Source organism: Aquarana catesbeiana, linkage group LG02 (assembly GCF_042186555.1).
Source record: "Aquarana catesbeiana isolate 2022-GZ linkage group LG02, ASM4218655v1, whole genome shotgun sequence".
In the NCBI taxonomy this organism is placed as follows: domain Eukaryota; kingdom Metazoa; phylum Chordata; class Amphibia; order Anura; family Ranidae; genus Aquarana; species Aquarana catesbeiana.
In genome coordinates this window covers 559,269,579-559,283,111 of record NC_133325.1, presented here as the reverse complement: position 1 = coordinate 559,283,111, position 13,533 = coordinate 559,269,579, and the positions used below count along the sequence as shown (strand labels likewise).

At 42.7% G+C, this 13,533-nt stretch overlaps 1 protein-coding gene across 6 annotated transcripts in view; it reads left to right on the top strand.

Annotated features, from left to right (window-relative positions):
- HMGA1 (high mobility group AT-hook 1) overlaps positions 1-13,101 on the top strand; it is a 41,797-nt gene extending 28,696 nt beyond the window's left edge. For 4 of the 6 annotated variants that reach the window (XM_073616037.1, XM_073616034.1, XM_073616038.1 and 1 more), the window contains 2 exons: positions 9,612-9,662; positions 12,106-13,101. In XM_073616037.1, coding sequence (XP_073472138.1) covers positions 9,612-9,662; positions 12,106-12,168 — 114 coding nt within the window. In that variant the 3' untranslated portion in view covers positions 12,169-13,101. The remainder of the gene's footprint in view (positions 1-9,611; positions 9,663-12,105) is intronic. The other 2 variants (XM_073616039.1, XM_073616036.1) reach the window with 1 other exon arrangement.
- Positions 13,102-13,533: the final 432 nt, after the last annotated feature.

The following is a 13,533-nucleotide window of genomic DNA, read 5'->3' as shown; positions in this document are numbered from 1 at the left end:
CCCCTTTGAGAAATCCAGCCCCATCGTATGAGCTCTGGCCATCATGGGGCCTCTTCTGTAGGCATCTGCCCCTTGCAGAGTTGCATGAGCATCGGGAGTGTGTGGCACGATGCAGTGTTAATTGCGCAAGCGCCATGTACAGCTGATGAACAGCTGTTCATATTCAGAGACTTTTGGTGTCTCCCTTGTCCTCTGCACTGCGCCTGCGCAGTACAGGGCAGATACTATCCAATGGGGGACCTTTCTCGACAGGACACCAGCAGCACTCATTCAGCCACCATGCTTGACTGCAGTCAAGACATGCTTGTCTTTGTACTCCTTACATGGTTGCTGCCACACACTTGACACCATCTGAACCAATTAAGTTTTTTATCTTGGTCTTATCAGACCACAGCATATTGTTTCAGTAATCCATGTCCTTAGTCTGCTTGTCTTCAGCAAACTGTTTGCGGGCTTTCTTGTGAATCTTCTTTAGAAGAGGCTTCCTTCTGGGATGCCAGTCATGCAGACCAATTTGCTGTGTGCGGTCTGAGCACTGACAGGCTTACCCCCTTCAACCTCTGCAGCAATGACTCATACGTCTTTTGGTTGATCGTGGTGAGGCCTGTTCTGAATGGAACCTGTCCTGTTAAACTGCTGTATGGTCTTGGCCACTGTGCTGCAGCTCAGTTTCTGGGTCTTGGCAATCTTCTTATAGCCTAGTCCATCTATATGTAGAGCAACGTTTCTTTTTTTCCGATCCTCAGGGTTCTTTGCCATGAGCTGCCATGTTGAACTTCCAGTGACCAGTATGAGAGGGAGCGATAACGCCAAATTTAACACACCTGCTCCCCATTCACATATGAGACCTTGTAACACTAACGAGTTACATGACACTGGGGAGGGAAAATGGCTAATTGGGCCCAATTTGGACATTTTCACTTAGGGGTGTAGTCACGTTTGCCAGTGTTTTAGACATTAATGGCTGTTTTGAGGGGACAGCAAGTTTACATTGTTATACAAGCTGTACACTTACTACTTTACATTGTAGCAAAGTGTCATTTCTTCAGCGTCACATGAAAAGATATAATAAAAATATTTACAAAAATGTGAGGGGTGTGTGTGGTTATAGAAATTTTATATCCAGAATATACAGGGTATTTTAACTAGGAGTCAGGCATGAAGCGATGTGGAGGGAATATAAAACTTTTATATTGTAGTACTAAAGGGTGGGTTTTTGTGGTTTAAAAAAAGTCATACTTGCCTGCTTTGTGCAATGGTTTTGCACACAGCAGCCCTGATTTTTCTCTTCTGGGCCCCCCATCGGCGCTTCTGGCTCCTTCTGCCGCAAAGTATAGTATTGGGGGCCCCTATAGCAAAGTAAAACTTCTGCCTTTTTTAGAATTGTGTATGTGTGTGTATGTATGTGTGTGTATGTGTGTGTATATATGTATGTATGTATGTATATATATATATATATATATATATATATATATATATATATATATATATATATATATATATATATATATATATATATATATATATATTATAAAATTTTTTTTTTTTTTTTCCTCTTGCCCAGGACTACATGTTCTGTATGCAGAACTAATTGGCTGACCAACCAATCACTTATGAAAGTAGTTTGACAGCTATTTTCATCGATTACGTTGATTAGTAGTTTCAGCCCAATAGGCTGTGCATACAGAGCAATAAAGAACATGGTGAAACTACATGATCAATGCAGATCTTATGTAGGTGAAAATCAGAAGGTGCAGGTAGGAAGGTTTATAAGGGCTGCATTCATTTTTGTTTTAGGTTTGTTCCCTATTTTCATCTGGTGATCAACCAGCAACACCTGTCCCTGTTGGACAGCCACATTCTCAATTTGGGGAAAATTTTGTACTTTGATGGGACTTGGCATAAAATTTAGCTGGGGTCATTACCCCTTTTTTTTTTTTTTTTTTTTTTTTTTTTTTTCTTCCTCCTCCTCCTATTTTTGGGTTTACAGGAATAAAAGCTGACCGTTGTAAGGACCCCTGTCATTGTTAAAATTAGTTTCTCAACTCTGTTAAAGGAATTAAAATAAAGAAAAATAAGACTTACTTGCTATATCACCAGATGACAAAGGAAAGGCTTTAACCACTTGACGACCGCCTCACGCCGATGTACGTCGGCAAAGTGGCACGGACAGGCAAAATCACGTACAGGGTACGTGATTTGCCTTCCGCGGGTGGGGGGTCCGATCGGACCCCCCCCCCCGGTGCCCGAGGCGGTCGTCTTTTGTCCAGCGGCGATCGGTGATGAGGGGGAGACCATCCGTTCGTGGCCCCCCCCTCGCGATCGCCGCCGGCCAATGAGAATCTTCCTTTGCTGCTGTATGCTAAACAGCAGCAAAGGAAATGATGTCATCTCTCCTCGGCTCGGTAATTTCCGTTCCGGCCCGAGGAGAGAAGACATCAATGTGAGTGCACAACACACACACACAGTAGAACATGCCAGGCATACAAAACACCCCAATCACCCCCCCCCCCCCCCTTGTCACAAACTGACACCAGCAGTTTTTTTTTGTTTTTTTTTTTTCTGATTACTGCATAGTGTCAGTTTGTGACAGTTACAGTGTTGGGACAGTTAGTATTACCCCCCTTTAGGTCTAGGGTACCCCCCTAACCCCCCCTAATAAAGTTTTAACCCCTTGATCACCCCCTGTCACCAGTGTTGCTAAGCGATCATTTTTCTGATCGCTGTATTAGTGTCGCTGGTGACGCTAGTTAGTGAGGTAAATATTTAGGTTCGCCGTCAGCGTTTTATAGCTTTAGGGACCCCCATATACTATCTGATAAATGTTTTAACCCCTTGATTGCCCCCTAGTTAACCCTTTCACCACTGATCACCGTATAACCGTTACGGTTGACGCTGGTTAGTTTGTTTGTTTTTTATAGTGTCAGGGCACCCGACGTTTATTACCGAATAAAGGTTTAGCCCCCCGATCGCCCGGCGGTGATATGCGTCGCCCCAGGCAGCGTCAGATTAGCGCCAGTACCGCTAACACCCACGCACGCAGCATGCGCCTCCCTTAGTGGTATAGTATCTGATCGGATCAATATCTGATCCGATCAGATCTATACTAGCGTCCCCAGCAGTTTAGGGTTCCCAAAAACGCAGTGTTAGCGGGATCAGCCCAGATACCTGCTAGCACCTGCGTTTTGTGCCTCCGCCCAGCCCACCCAAGTGCAGTATCGATCGATCACTGTCACTTACAAAACACTAAACGCATAACTGCAGCGTTCGCAGAGTCAGGCCTGATCCCTGCGATCGCTAACAGTTTTTTTTGGTAGCATTTTGGTGAACTGGCAAGCACCAGCCCCAGGCGTCAGGTTAGCGCCAGTACCGCTAACACCCACGCACGCACCGTACGCCTCCCTTAGTGGTATAGTATCTGAACGGATCAATATCTGATCCGATCAGATCTATACTAGCGTCCCCAGCAGTTTAGGGTTCCCAAAAACGCAGTGTTAGCGGAATCAGCCCAGATACCTGCTAGCACCTGCGTTTTGCGCCTCCGCCCGGCCCAGCCCACCCAAGTGCAGTATCGATCGATCACTGTCACTTACAAAACACTAAACGCATAACTGCAGCGTTCGCAGAGTCAGGCCTGATCCCTGCGATCGCTAACAGTTTTTTGGTAGCGTTTTGGTGAACTGGCAAGCGCCAGCGGCCTAGTACACCCCGGTCGTAGTCAAACCAGCACTGCAGTAACACGTGGTGACGTGGCGAGTCCCATAAGTGCAGTTGAAGCTGGTGAGGTGGCAAGCACAAGTAGTGTCCCGCTGCCACCAAAAAGACAAACACAGGCCCGTCGTGCCCATAGTGCCCTTCCTGCTGCATTCGCCAATCCTAATTGGGAACCCACCGCTTCTGCAGCGCCCGTACTTCCCCCCCCCCCCCCATTCACATCCCCAACCAAATGCAGTCGGCTGCATGAGAGGCATTTTTATGTCCTCCCGAGTACCCCTACCCAACGAACCCCCCAAAAAAGATGTCGTGTCTGCAGCAAGCGTGGATATAGGCGTGACGCCCACTATTATTGTCCCTCCTGTCCTGACAATCCTGGTCTTTGCATTGGTGAATGTTTTGAACGCTACCATTCACTAGTTGAGTATTAGCGTAGGGTACAGCATTGCACAGACTAGGCACACTTTCACAGGGTCTCCCAAAATGCCATCGCATTTTGAGAGACCCGAACCTGGAACCGGTTACCGTTATAAAAGTTAGTTACAAAAAAAGTGTAAAAAAAAAAAAAAAAAATATGAAATAAAAAAAAATAGTTGTTGTTTTATTGTTCTCTCTCTCTCTCTATTCTCTCTCTCTATTGTTCTGCTCTTTTTTTACTGTATTCTATTCTGCAATGTTTTATTGTTGTTGTTATTTTATGTTTTATCATGTTTGTTTTTCAGGTGTGTAATTATTTACACTTTACTGTGCTTTATTGTTAACCATTGTTAACCATTTTTTTGTCTTCAGGTACGCCATTCACGACTTTGAGTGGTTATACCAGAATGATGCCTGCAGGTTTAGGTATCATCTTGGTATCATTCTTTTCAGCCAGCAGTCAGCTTTCATGTAAAAGCAATCCTAGCGGCTAATTAGCCTCTAGACTGCTTTTACAAGCCGTGGGAGGGAATGCCCCCCCCCCCCCCCCCCCCCCACCGTCTTCCGTGTTTTTCTCTGGCTCTCCTGTCTCAACAGGGAACCTGAGAATGCAGCCGGTGATTCAGCCAGCTGACCATAGAGCTGATCAGAGACCAGAGTGGCTCCAAACATCTCTATGGCCTAAGAAACCGGAAGCTACGAGTATTTCATGACTTAGATTTCGCCGGATGTAAATAGCGCCATTGGGAAATTGGGGAAGCATTTTATCACACCGATCTTGGTGTGGTCAGATGCTTTGAGGGCAGAGGAGAGATCTAGGGTCTAATAGACCACAATTTTTCAAAAAAGAGTACCTGTCACTACCTATTGCTATCATAGGGGATATTTACATTCCCCGAGATAACAATAAAAATGATTAAAAAAAAAAAATATGAAAGGAACAGTTTAAAAGTAAGATTAAAAAAGCAAAAAAATAATAAAGGAAAAAAAAAAAAAAACACCCCTGTCGCCCCCTGCTCTCGCGCTAAGGCGAACGCAAGCGGCGGTCTGTCGTCAAACGTAAACAGCAATTGCACCATGCATGTGAGGTATCACCGCGAAGGCCAGATCGAGTGCAGTAAGATCATCTTTTTTATTTCATCAAACATTTGGGCAATATAGCGTGTTTTAGTGCATTAAAATTAAAAAAAGTGTGTTTTTTCCCCAAAAAATGCATTTGAAAAATCGCTGCGCAATTACTGTGTGGAAAAAAAAAATTAAACACCCACCATTTTAATCTGTAGGGCATTTGCTTTAAAAAAATATATAATGTTTGGGGGTTCAAAGTAATTTTTTTGCAAAAAAAAAAAAAAACTTTTTCATGTAAACAATAAGTGTCAGAAAGGGCTTTGTCTTCAAGTGGTTAGAAGAGTGGGTGATGTGTGACATAAGCTTCTAAATGTTGTGCATAAAATGCCAGGACAGTTCAAAACCCCCCCAAATGACCCCATTTTGGAAAGTAGACACCCCAAGCTATTTGCTGAGAGGCATGTTGAGTCCATGGAATATTTTATATTGCGACACAAGTTGCGGGAAAGAGACAAATTTTTTTTTTTTTTTTGCACAAAGTTGTCACTAAATGATATATTGCTCAAACATGCCATGGAAATATGTGAAATTACACCCCAAAATACATTCTGCTGCTTCTCCTGAGTACGGGGATACCACATGCGTGAGACTTTTTGGGAGCCTAGCCGCGTACGGGACCCCGAAAACCAAGCACCGCCTTCAGGCTTTCTAAGGGCGTGAATTTTTGATTTCACTCTTCACTGCCTATCACAGTTTCGGAGGCCATGGAATGCCCAGGTGGCACAAAACCCCCCCCAAATGACCCCATTTTGGAAAGTAGACACCCCAAGCTATTTGCTGAGAGGTATAGTGAGTATTTTGCAGACCTCACTTTTTGTCACAAAGTTTTGAAAATTGAAAAAAGAAAAAAAAAAATGTTTTTTCTTGTCTGTCTTCATTTTCAAAAACAAATGAGAGCTGCAAAATACTCACCATGCCTTTCAGCAAATAGCTTGGGGTGTCTACTTTCCAAAATGGGGTCATTTGGGGGGGTTTTGTGCCACCTGGGCATTCCATGGCCTCCGAAACTGTGATAGGCAGTAAAGAGTGAAATCAAAAATTTTCACCCTTAGAAATCCTGAAGGCAGTGATTGGTTTTCGGGGTCCAGTACGCGGCTAGGCTCCCAAAAAGTCCCACACATGTGGTATCCCCATACTCAGGAGAAGCAGCTAAATGTATTTTGGGGTGCAATTCCACATATGCCCATGGCCTGTGTGAGCAATATATCATTTAGTGACAACTTTATGAAAAAAAAAAAAAAGTGTCACTTTCCCGCAACTTGTGTCAAAATATAAAATATTCCATGGACTCAATATGCCTCTCAGCAAATAGCTTGGGGTGTCTACTTTCCAAAATGGGGTCATTTGGGGGGGTTTTGTACTGCCCTGCCATTTTAGCACCTCAAGAAATGACATAGGCAGTCATAAACTAAAAGCTGTGTAAATTCCAGAAAATGTACCCTAGTTTATAGACGCTATAACTTGTGCGCAAACCAATAAATATACGCTTATTGACATTTTTTTTACCAAAGACATGTGGCCGAATACATTTTGGCCTAAATGTATGACTAAAATTTAGTTTATTGGATTTTTTTTATAACAAAAAGTAGAAAATATCATTTTTTTTTTCAAAATTTTCGGTCTTTTTCCGTTTATAGCGCAAAAAATAAAAACCGCAGAGGTGATCAAATACCATCAAAAGAAAGCTCTATTTGTGGGAAGAAAAGGACGCAAATTTCGTTTGGGTACAGCATTGCATGACCGCGCAATTAGCAGTTAAAGCGACGCAGTGCCAAATTGGAAAAAGACCTCTGGTCCTTAGGCAGCATAATGGTCCGGGGCTCAAGTGGTTAAAAAAAAAAAAAAAAATTGCACCACATCTGAGAACGTGAACACATATTTTTGTTTTTGGGTTTTAATACCGCTTTAAGCGTTAAAGCGGATCTATGGTCAAAATTTTAAATCTTGCCAATTTCCACATTCTGTTTTTTGAGATTTCTAGCCTACTCGTGCTGTTCTGAACTATTGTGACGTTTGTAAACTGTGACCATCCCCACACCACTAAGTTTAACTCTGTGACATATATACTATACCCTGTTAGTAGGCACAGTCACTGAATTCTGAGCTACAGAGGTGCTGAGAGGTGGAGTCAGTACAGCATCACTACTTGCAGGCAGCAAAGTGCTATGCAATATGTAGCCCTATTAAATCAAAAGTTAAATGGAAGAGGAAGCTGCAAAGCATGCAAGGAATCCAGGATGTTGTGGCAAGAGATGGCCAGCAGACAGGCTGTTACAAATCTATTTTTTTTTATTACAATGCTGATGTGAAGGAGTGTATGCTGTATATGATTTCTTTTCCTTTATCCAGGTGCATCAAAAGAATATATTCACTTTTTCTTTAATTTAGAAAGCAGTTTAAGTCTGAGTAGGAAAGCCTGCCCCCTGCCAGCAAGCTGGTGAGAAGGACCCTTTGGGCTTGTTCACACTTGACTAAATTTCTAACACTTAAACGCTCCTATATATCATTAGTGTGGTCGTTGGACTTGCGTTTAAAAAGCTTTAGGATGGGCGTTAGACTGGCCTTTTACAAGTGTTAAAAATGCTCCCCAAATGCACTATAGGCAGTTTTGAAGCTTTGAGCGTTAAGGCATGTTAAAACTACAGCACAAATGCTTATGCCATTACAGGGAAAAAACAAATCTTAATGCACTGCAACTGCCTGCCAGATTGGTTGCCAAGCATTACCATAGACTTTAATGGGAGGCGTTGAAAGGCTTCCAACGCCTCCTGACTCAACATGAGTCTTCAATTTTGAAGCGATGCAACACTAACACTTTTAGTGTGAAAAGCACTGTGCTGTCCATTATATCATTTGCATGGGCATTTGAGGGGTGTTTTCAACACCTCCTTAAAGGCATTGTAAAACTGTTGATTTTTGCACAGCGTGGCCCCGAACATCCTCTTCTGGGGTCCCTCAGTGGCGCTCCTGGCTTTCACTGCATCGAGTGTCCACGTTGGAGACGCACTCTCCTACAGTGGACACCTGTGTGGGTGTGCTCCCGAGTCCTGCATCTGTGTCCATTCAAAGAATGCAGGACTTGGCCCTACGTCATTGGATCTGATTGACAGCAGTGGGAGCCAATGGCTGCGCTGCTATCAATCTATCCAGTCAGGACACGAGACACCAGCTAGAGCTGGTGTACTCATGGCTGGCAAAGGATCGGGGTCAGTTAAGTAAAATGGTGGCTGGGGGGGCTGCAGCACCACAGGAGGTTATTCACCTTAATGCATAGAATGCATTAAGGTGAAAATCCCTGAGAGTTTCCAACACCTTAAACGCCTGCTTTTAATGCCAGTGTGAACTTGGCCTTACTCTGCTGATTGCAGAGCTAGAGTTCTGACTTGGCATGGGGTGTGTAAGACCTTTGCAAAGAGACTACTGCTTTCACAAGTCACATTCCATGTTGATTTGAAAGCAAAAGCCCAGCAGGGGTGTGTTTGAGCGCTGCCAAAAAACTGTTTCCAGTGGGCAAGATTTCTCATTTTAAGCATGTCAGCAGGAGATGGGCTTTTTTCCAAAGGCTGTTGCAGCTTCTTAAAGCGGGGTTCCACTGTCTACAACAATGACAAAGATTATATGATTGAAATATGTAACTCACTTGTTCTGTTTTTGTTGCTTTAAGATGTCCGGTTTCTCCAAAAAAAAAACTTTTAAAATTTTTAGACTGACGGTTCTCATCTTGCCTGTGGGCATGTGAAGCCCACAGGCATCCTCTTCCGGGATACTGTGCCGCTGATCGACCAGCATGCACCGCCTGTTGTATCCCCGAACTCGCGCATGCGCAGTAACCTTAAATCTGAGCGCCGTCAACAGCTCAGGTTGCCATCACAACGGGCGGAGTAGTCAGAAGTCCCGCTCGTTGTGATGGCAACTGAGATAAGCAAGGCTGCCGCACTGACTCCTGGGAACAATGACACAAGCTCCCAGGAGCCAGTGCGGCTAAAAGGAAATGACGAGATAGCTGCAGTATCCCCGCCCATATCCGCAAACTCCACATCCAGGAAATATGCCAGATCTGCAAAACCAAGGTACAGTGAAAAAAAAGTTCCGTTTTTACATTAGAACATTGAGCTAATACTCTTGAGCTATTGTGATAAAATCGGGTGGAGCTCCGCCTTAAAGAAAACTGATTTTGCACACCGTTTGTGTTTCAACTGGAATGCATTTAACCAATTTAGACTGTTTAATTGGGCTTTATTGTTGGTATTTAGTGTTGATGATTTGGGTTCTCAATTGCTTCTGTCTGATAAAAGAAACGGATAATGTGAGGGGTGTTTTTTTTTTTTTTTTTTTTTTTTTTTTTTTTATAGAAACCTGAAGTTGGGAAAACCAGTGGAAGAAACAAAGTTGCTAAGAAACAAGTAAGTTGTGATAAATCCCAAATAACAGTAGCTTCCTTTTTAGTCTGAATTAATGTAGGTATTTAAAAACTGAAATGTAAACTATGGCTAGAGCAACAAACTGTTGCAGCACAATTTTATTTGCTGGAATAAGTGGTCTTTAAAGTTGCGTTGGCGTAGTGCATAAATGTTGCAATGTGCATCTGTCGCTGCTTATACATATTTCATGTATGCTTCATGCAGCCTTATCTGCATTTCTCATGTACATGGCTGTATAAATGAGCTTAAATTGCAGTCTACACTAAATTTTGTAGTAGTGTGATCTTAGCTGTGCTGGTTCTATTTCAGAGGTTTGTTCTTATTCCTAGGTGCTGTATGTCTCTCTTGTTTTTGGGAGTTTTGTTCTTCTGATGTAAAATGTCTCTTCTACTTTGATTGTGCTGCCTTCATGATTCCTGTAATGTGCTTTCTCACCATGTTAAAAACCCTCATCTTCCCTTGCTTATTTCATCTGCATGTAATTAATTAGGGTTTCACCGACATTGGTATCGGTGCCGATGACTAGTATTTGCACAAGTACTTGTGTAAATGCTCCCTATACCTGAAACCGATACTTTTTGCTGTCTGTTTTTGAGCCAATACAAAATGAATGGGCTTAAATCACACTGCAAAGAATTGCATACATTTAACCCCCCCCCACTCCTGTGTGTAAACACAGTATAGAAAGGGAAGTGCGATCTAGTGCTGCAATGGGCAGTGTATTAATGTTATAACTCACATTAAAGTACATATCTTGTCAAATCCAAATCTGTATAGTGTCCCTGTCACACCGATGATAGAAAACCACGGCTGGAGGAGATTTAGGAGTCCGTCCCCAAGCTGACATCACTTCCGCCCTATACCCACAGGTGTCCCATATCTACTCCAGCAGCTATGAGTACCTCCAGCAGCTTTGGTTTTCTATCTGCAGGAATCGCACTGCATTTCTGTTAAAATTGAATGAGATTCTTTGCAGCGCAATGCAAGCCTATTGGCTTTGTAAAAGCTTAAATCGCACCGCAAAGGTATCGGTACCTGTACTCGATTAAAAAAAATGGTATCTGTGCAACTCTACATGTAATGCAAGTGTTTTCAGACATACACTTTCTAGGCTGCCAGGCCAAAGGCTGTTTAACCCTTTCATGACTAAGCCTATTTTTGAAATTTGGTGTTTACAAGTTAAAATCCATATTTTTTGCTAGAAAATTACTTAGAACCCCCAAACATTATATATATTTTTTTAACAGAGAATCCAGAGAATAAAATGGAGATTGTTGCAATATTTTATATCAAACTGTAAAGTTAAGTTTATAATGTGAAAGATGATGTTATGCCGAGTAAATAGATACCAAACATGTCACGCTTTATAATTGCATGCACTCGTGGAATGGCGACAAACTATGGTAGCTATGAATTTCCATAGGCGACGCTTTAAATTTTTTTTACGGTTACCAGGTTAGAGTTACAGAGGAGGTCTAGGGCTAGAATTATTGCTCTCGCTCTGACGATCATGGCGATGCCTCACATGTGTGATTTGAACACCGTTTATATATGCGGGCACGACTTCCGTATGAGTTTTCTTCGCTGCGCGAGCTCGCGGGGACGGGGGTGCTTAAAATTTTTTTTATGTATTGTTAGACTTATCAATTGTGTTTAAAAAAAAAAAAAAAAAAATTTTTTTTTTTTTTACTTGCTGTCACAAGGAATGTAAACATCCCTTGTGACAGTAATAGGTGGTGACAGGTACTCTTTATGGAGGGATGGGGGGTCTAAAAGACCACCCAACCCTCCTTTACACTTCAAAGTATTCAGATCACGAAAACGGCGATTCTGAATACTGTGTATTTTTACCTCGGCGCCATTGGCAGCCGAGTAAACGGGAAGTGACGTCATGACGTCGCTTCCGCGTTAACATTGAGAAGCCGCCCACAGCCGCCGGAGGCAGCCGATTGGACACCGGGCCTCCCGATCGCACAGGAGGCCCGGTAAGAGCGGCGGGAGGGGGGGGGATGTCCCCTCCCGCCCCTTCGGTATAACAGCCGAGCGGCTTTTAGCCACATCGGTTGTTATATACGGGTAGCCGATCGCCCGCTGTAAACAACGGTACCGGGATGATGCCTGCAGCTGCGGGCATCATCCCGGTATAACCCCGGAAAGCCGAGTACGCATATCTGCGTACGGTCGGCAGGAAGGGGTTAAGAAGCCTGCTGAATTTAAGTTATTTTGAAAACTTTTCTTGCTGGCTAGTCTAGAAACTGATTTAGTAAGCATAATGGTTGCTTGCTCATTGCCCCTTGGGTAGATGAAATACATTTTGGGAGCTGAGGTTGGTATAAATCTGTAGGCTTTATTTGTTACTGTTAGTATTCAATAGCATAGGACTATAAGTACATCTAAAATATTTTCCTTAAATTCTTTCCTGCAGGAAGAGGAGGAGGAGGATGAGGAAGAAGAGGGGGGCACAGCAGAGTCATCAGAAGACCAGTGACCTCAATTTCAATGTTGTCTTTGTTCCTCGATGTTCTTTTGTAGCCCACGTTCATAGTGAAAAAAAAAATGCATTTGTATACTAAGTCTTTGAAGGAAAAAACTTGCTTGACAGGACTGAACAACTTATGCCTCCTGCTGCATTACTCAGGTCATTAATAGTGCTGGCAGTTTTGCCACAGACTGCTGTGCTAGTATATTTTTGAACTCATGCCTTCCTTCTCTTCACTGCCAGCATTGTTGTACTTCATAGATGGTTAATGATTGCAGAGACCTAAAAACTTACTTTCTCAGCACATTGAAAGCCTATTCAATGACCTTAACCATGACACACATTCACTTGTAAGTTTACCTTTTGTGGCAATTGCAGTTAATGTGAGATTTTTGCACCACTGATGGCACTGAGGTCTTTTTTTCTTTAAAGATTGCATCTAATTAGTTTCTTTGGGGACCACAAAACTCTTGGGGGGGGGGGGGGGGGGTGCTATTTTCACCAAAAATAGACTTGAAAACTTTGAGTATAAAGATAAACAAGTCAGTTTAACTGCATTATAAATGAACATAGCTGGCATCATTATTTGGAGAGCGGCATCTTGGCCAAAACCACATACTGGCAAGTCATTTCACATCATCCTGTCATTTGAGATGCAGCTCTTGGAAAACTGATGCCAGACCAGTGGTACCAAAAGCAGACTGCTTCTGGACCATGTACATTATGCTTCCAGTCCCTGCTGTTATGCGACTAAAAATATGTCCACTAACTTCAAAGCAGTGAATGATACATTATCGCAGCATTGAATTGCCACCGCTTCTAATGCCATTCACATAATGTCAGGGACTGAAAGCACAATTAAAACCTTACACTTGCCATTGTTTCTGATATTACTTGAACGTTTTCATTTAATAATAAAAAAAAGCTACTGTTCTTGTTTGATCCAATTTCTTTAGCCTTCTGTTGCAGTCTGAGCTTGTTCCATGAACATGGTATAAAATCGGCAAACATATTCAGTTAGAATTCTTGTGTACTAATGTAGTAATGCGTAGCAACTTTTATGGTTTCCTGTTGTCTTAAGTTATCCATGTCATGGATTCATTGTACTAGATTTATTTAATTTGAAGACCTCCTCCTCCTCTAACCACTCATCTGAGTGGCTTCCAGTCAGTTTAGCATTAAGAATGGTCTGATCTCCATTGAAGTCCAGCTGGTTGTTGACTGGCATCAAATCCTTTTTGGAAGGTGATCCTCTTTGGGACTAACTAAATGCAATACATTTCTGTCAATCTTCTAGACTGCTCCATTAAGTGTCCATGCTAGTGTCATAAATGGTTCTGTATGGTTTAAAATGAGCATCTTCATTTACCAGTC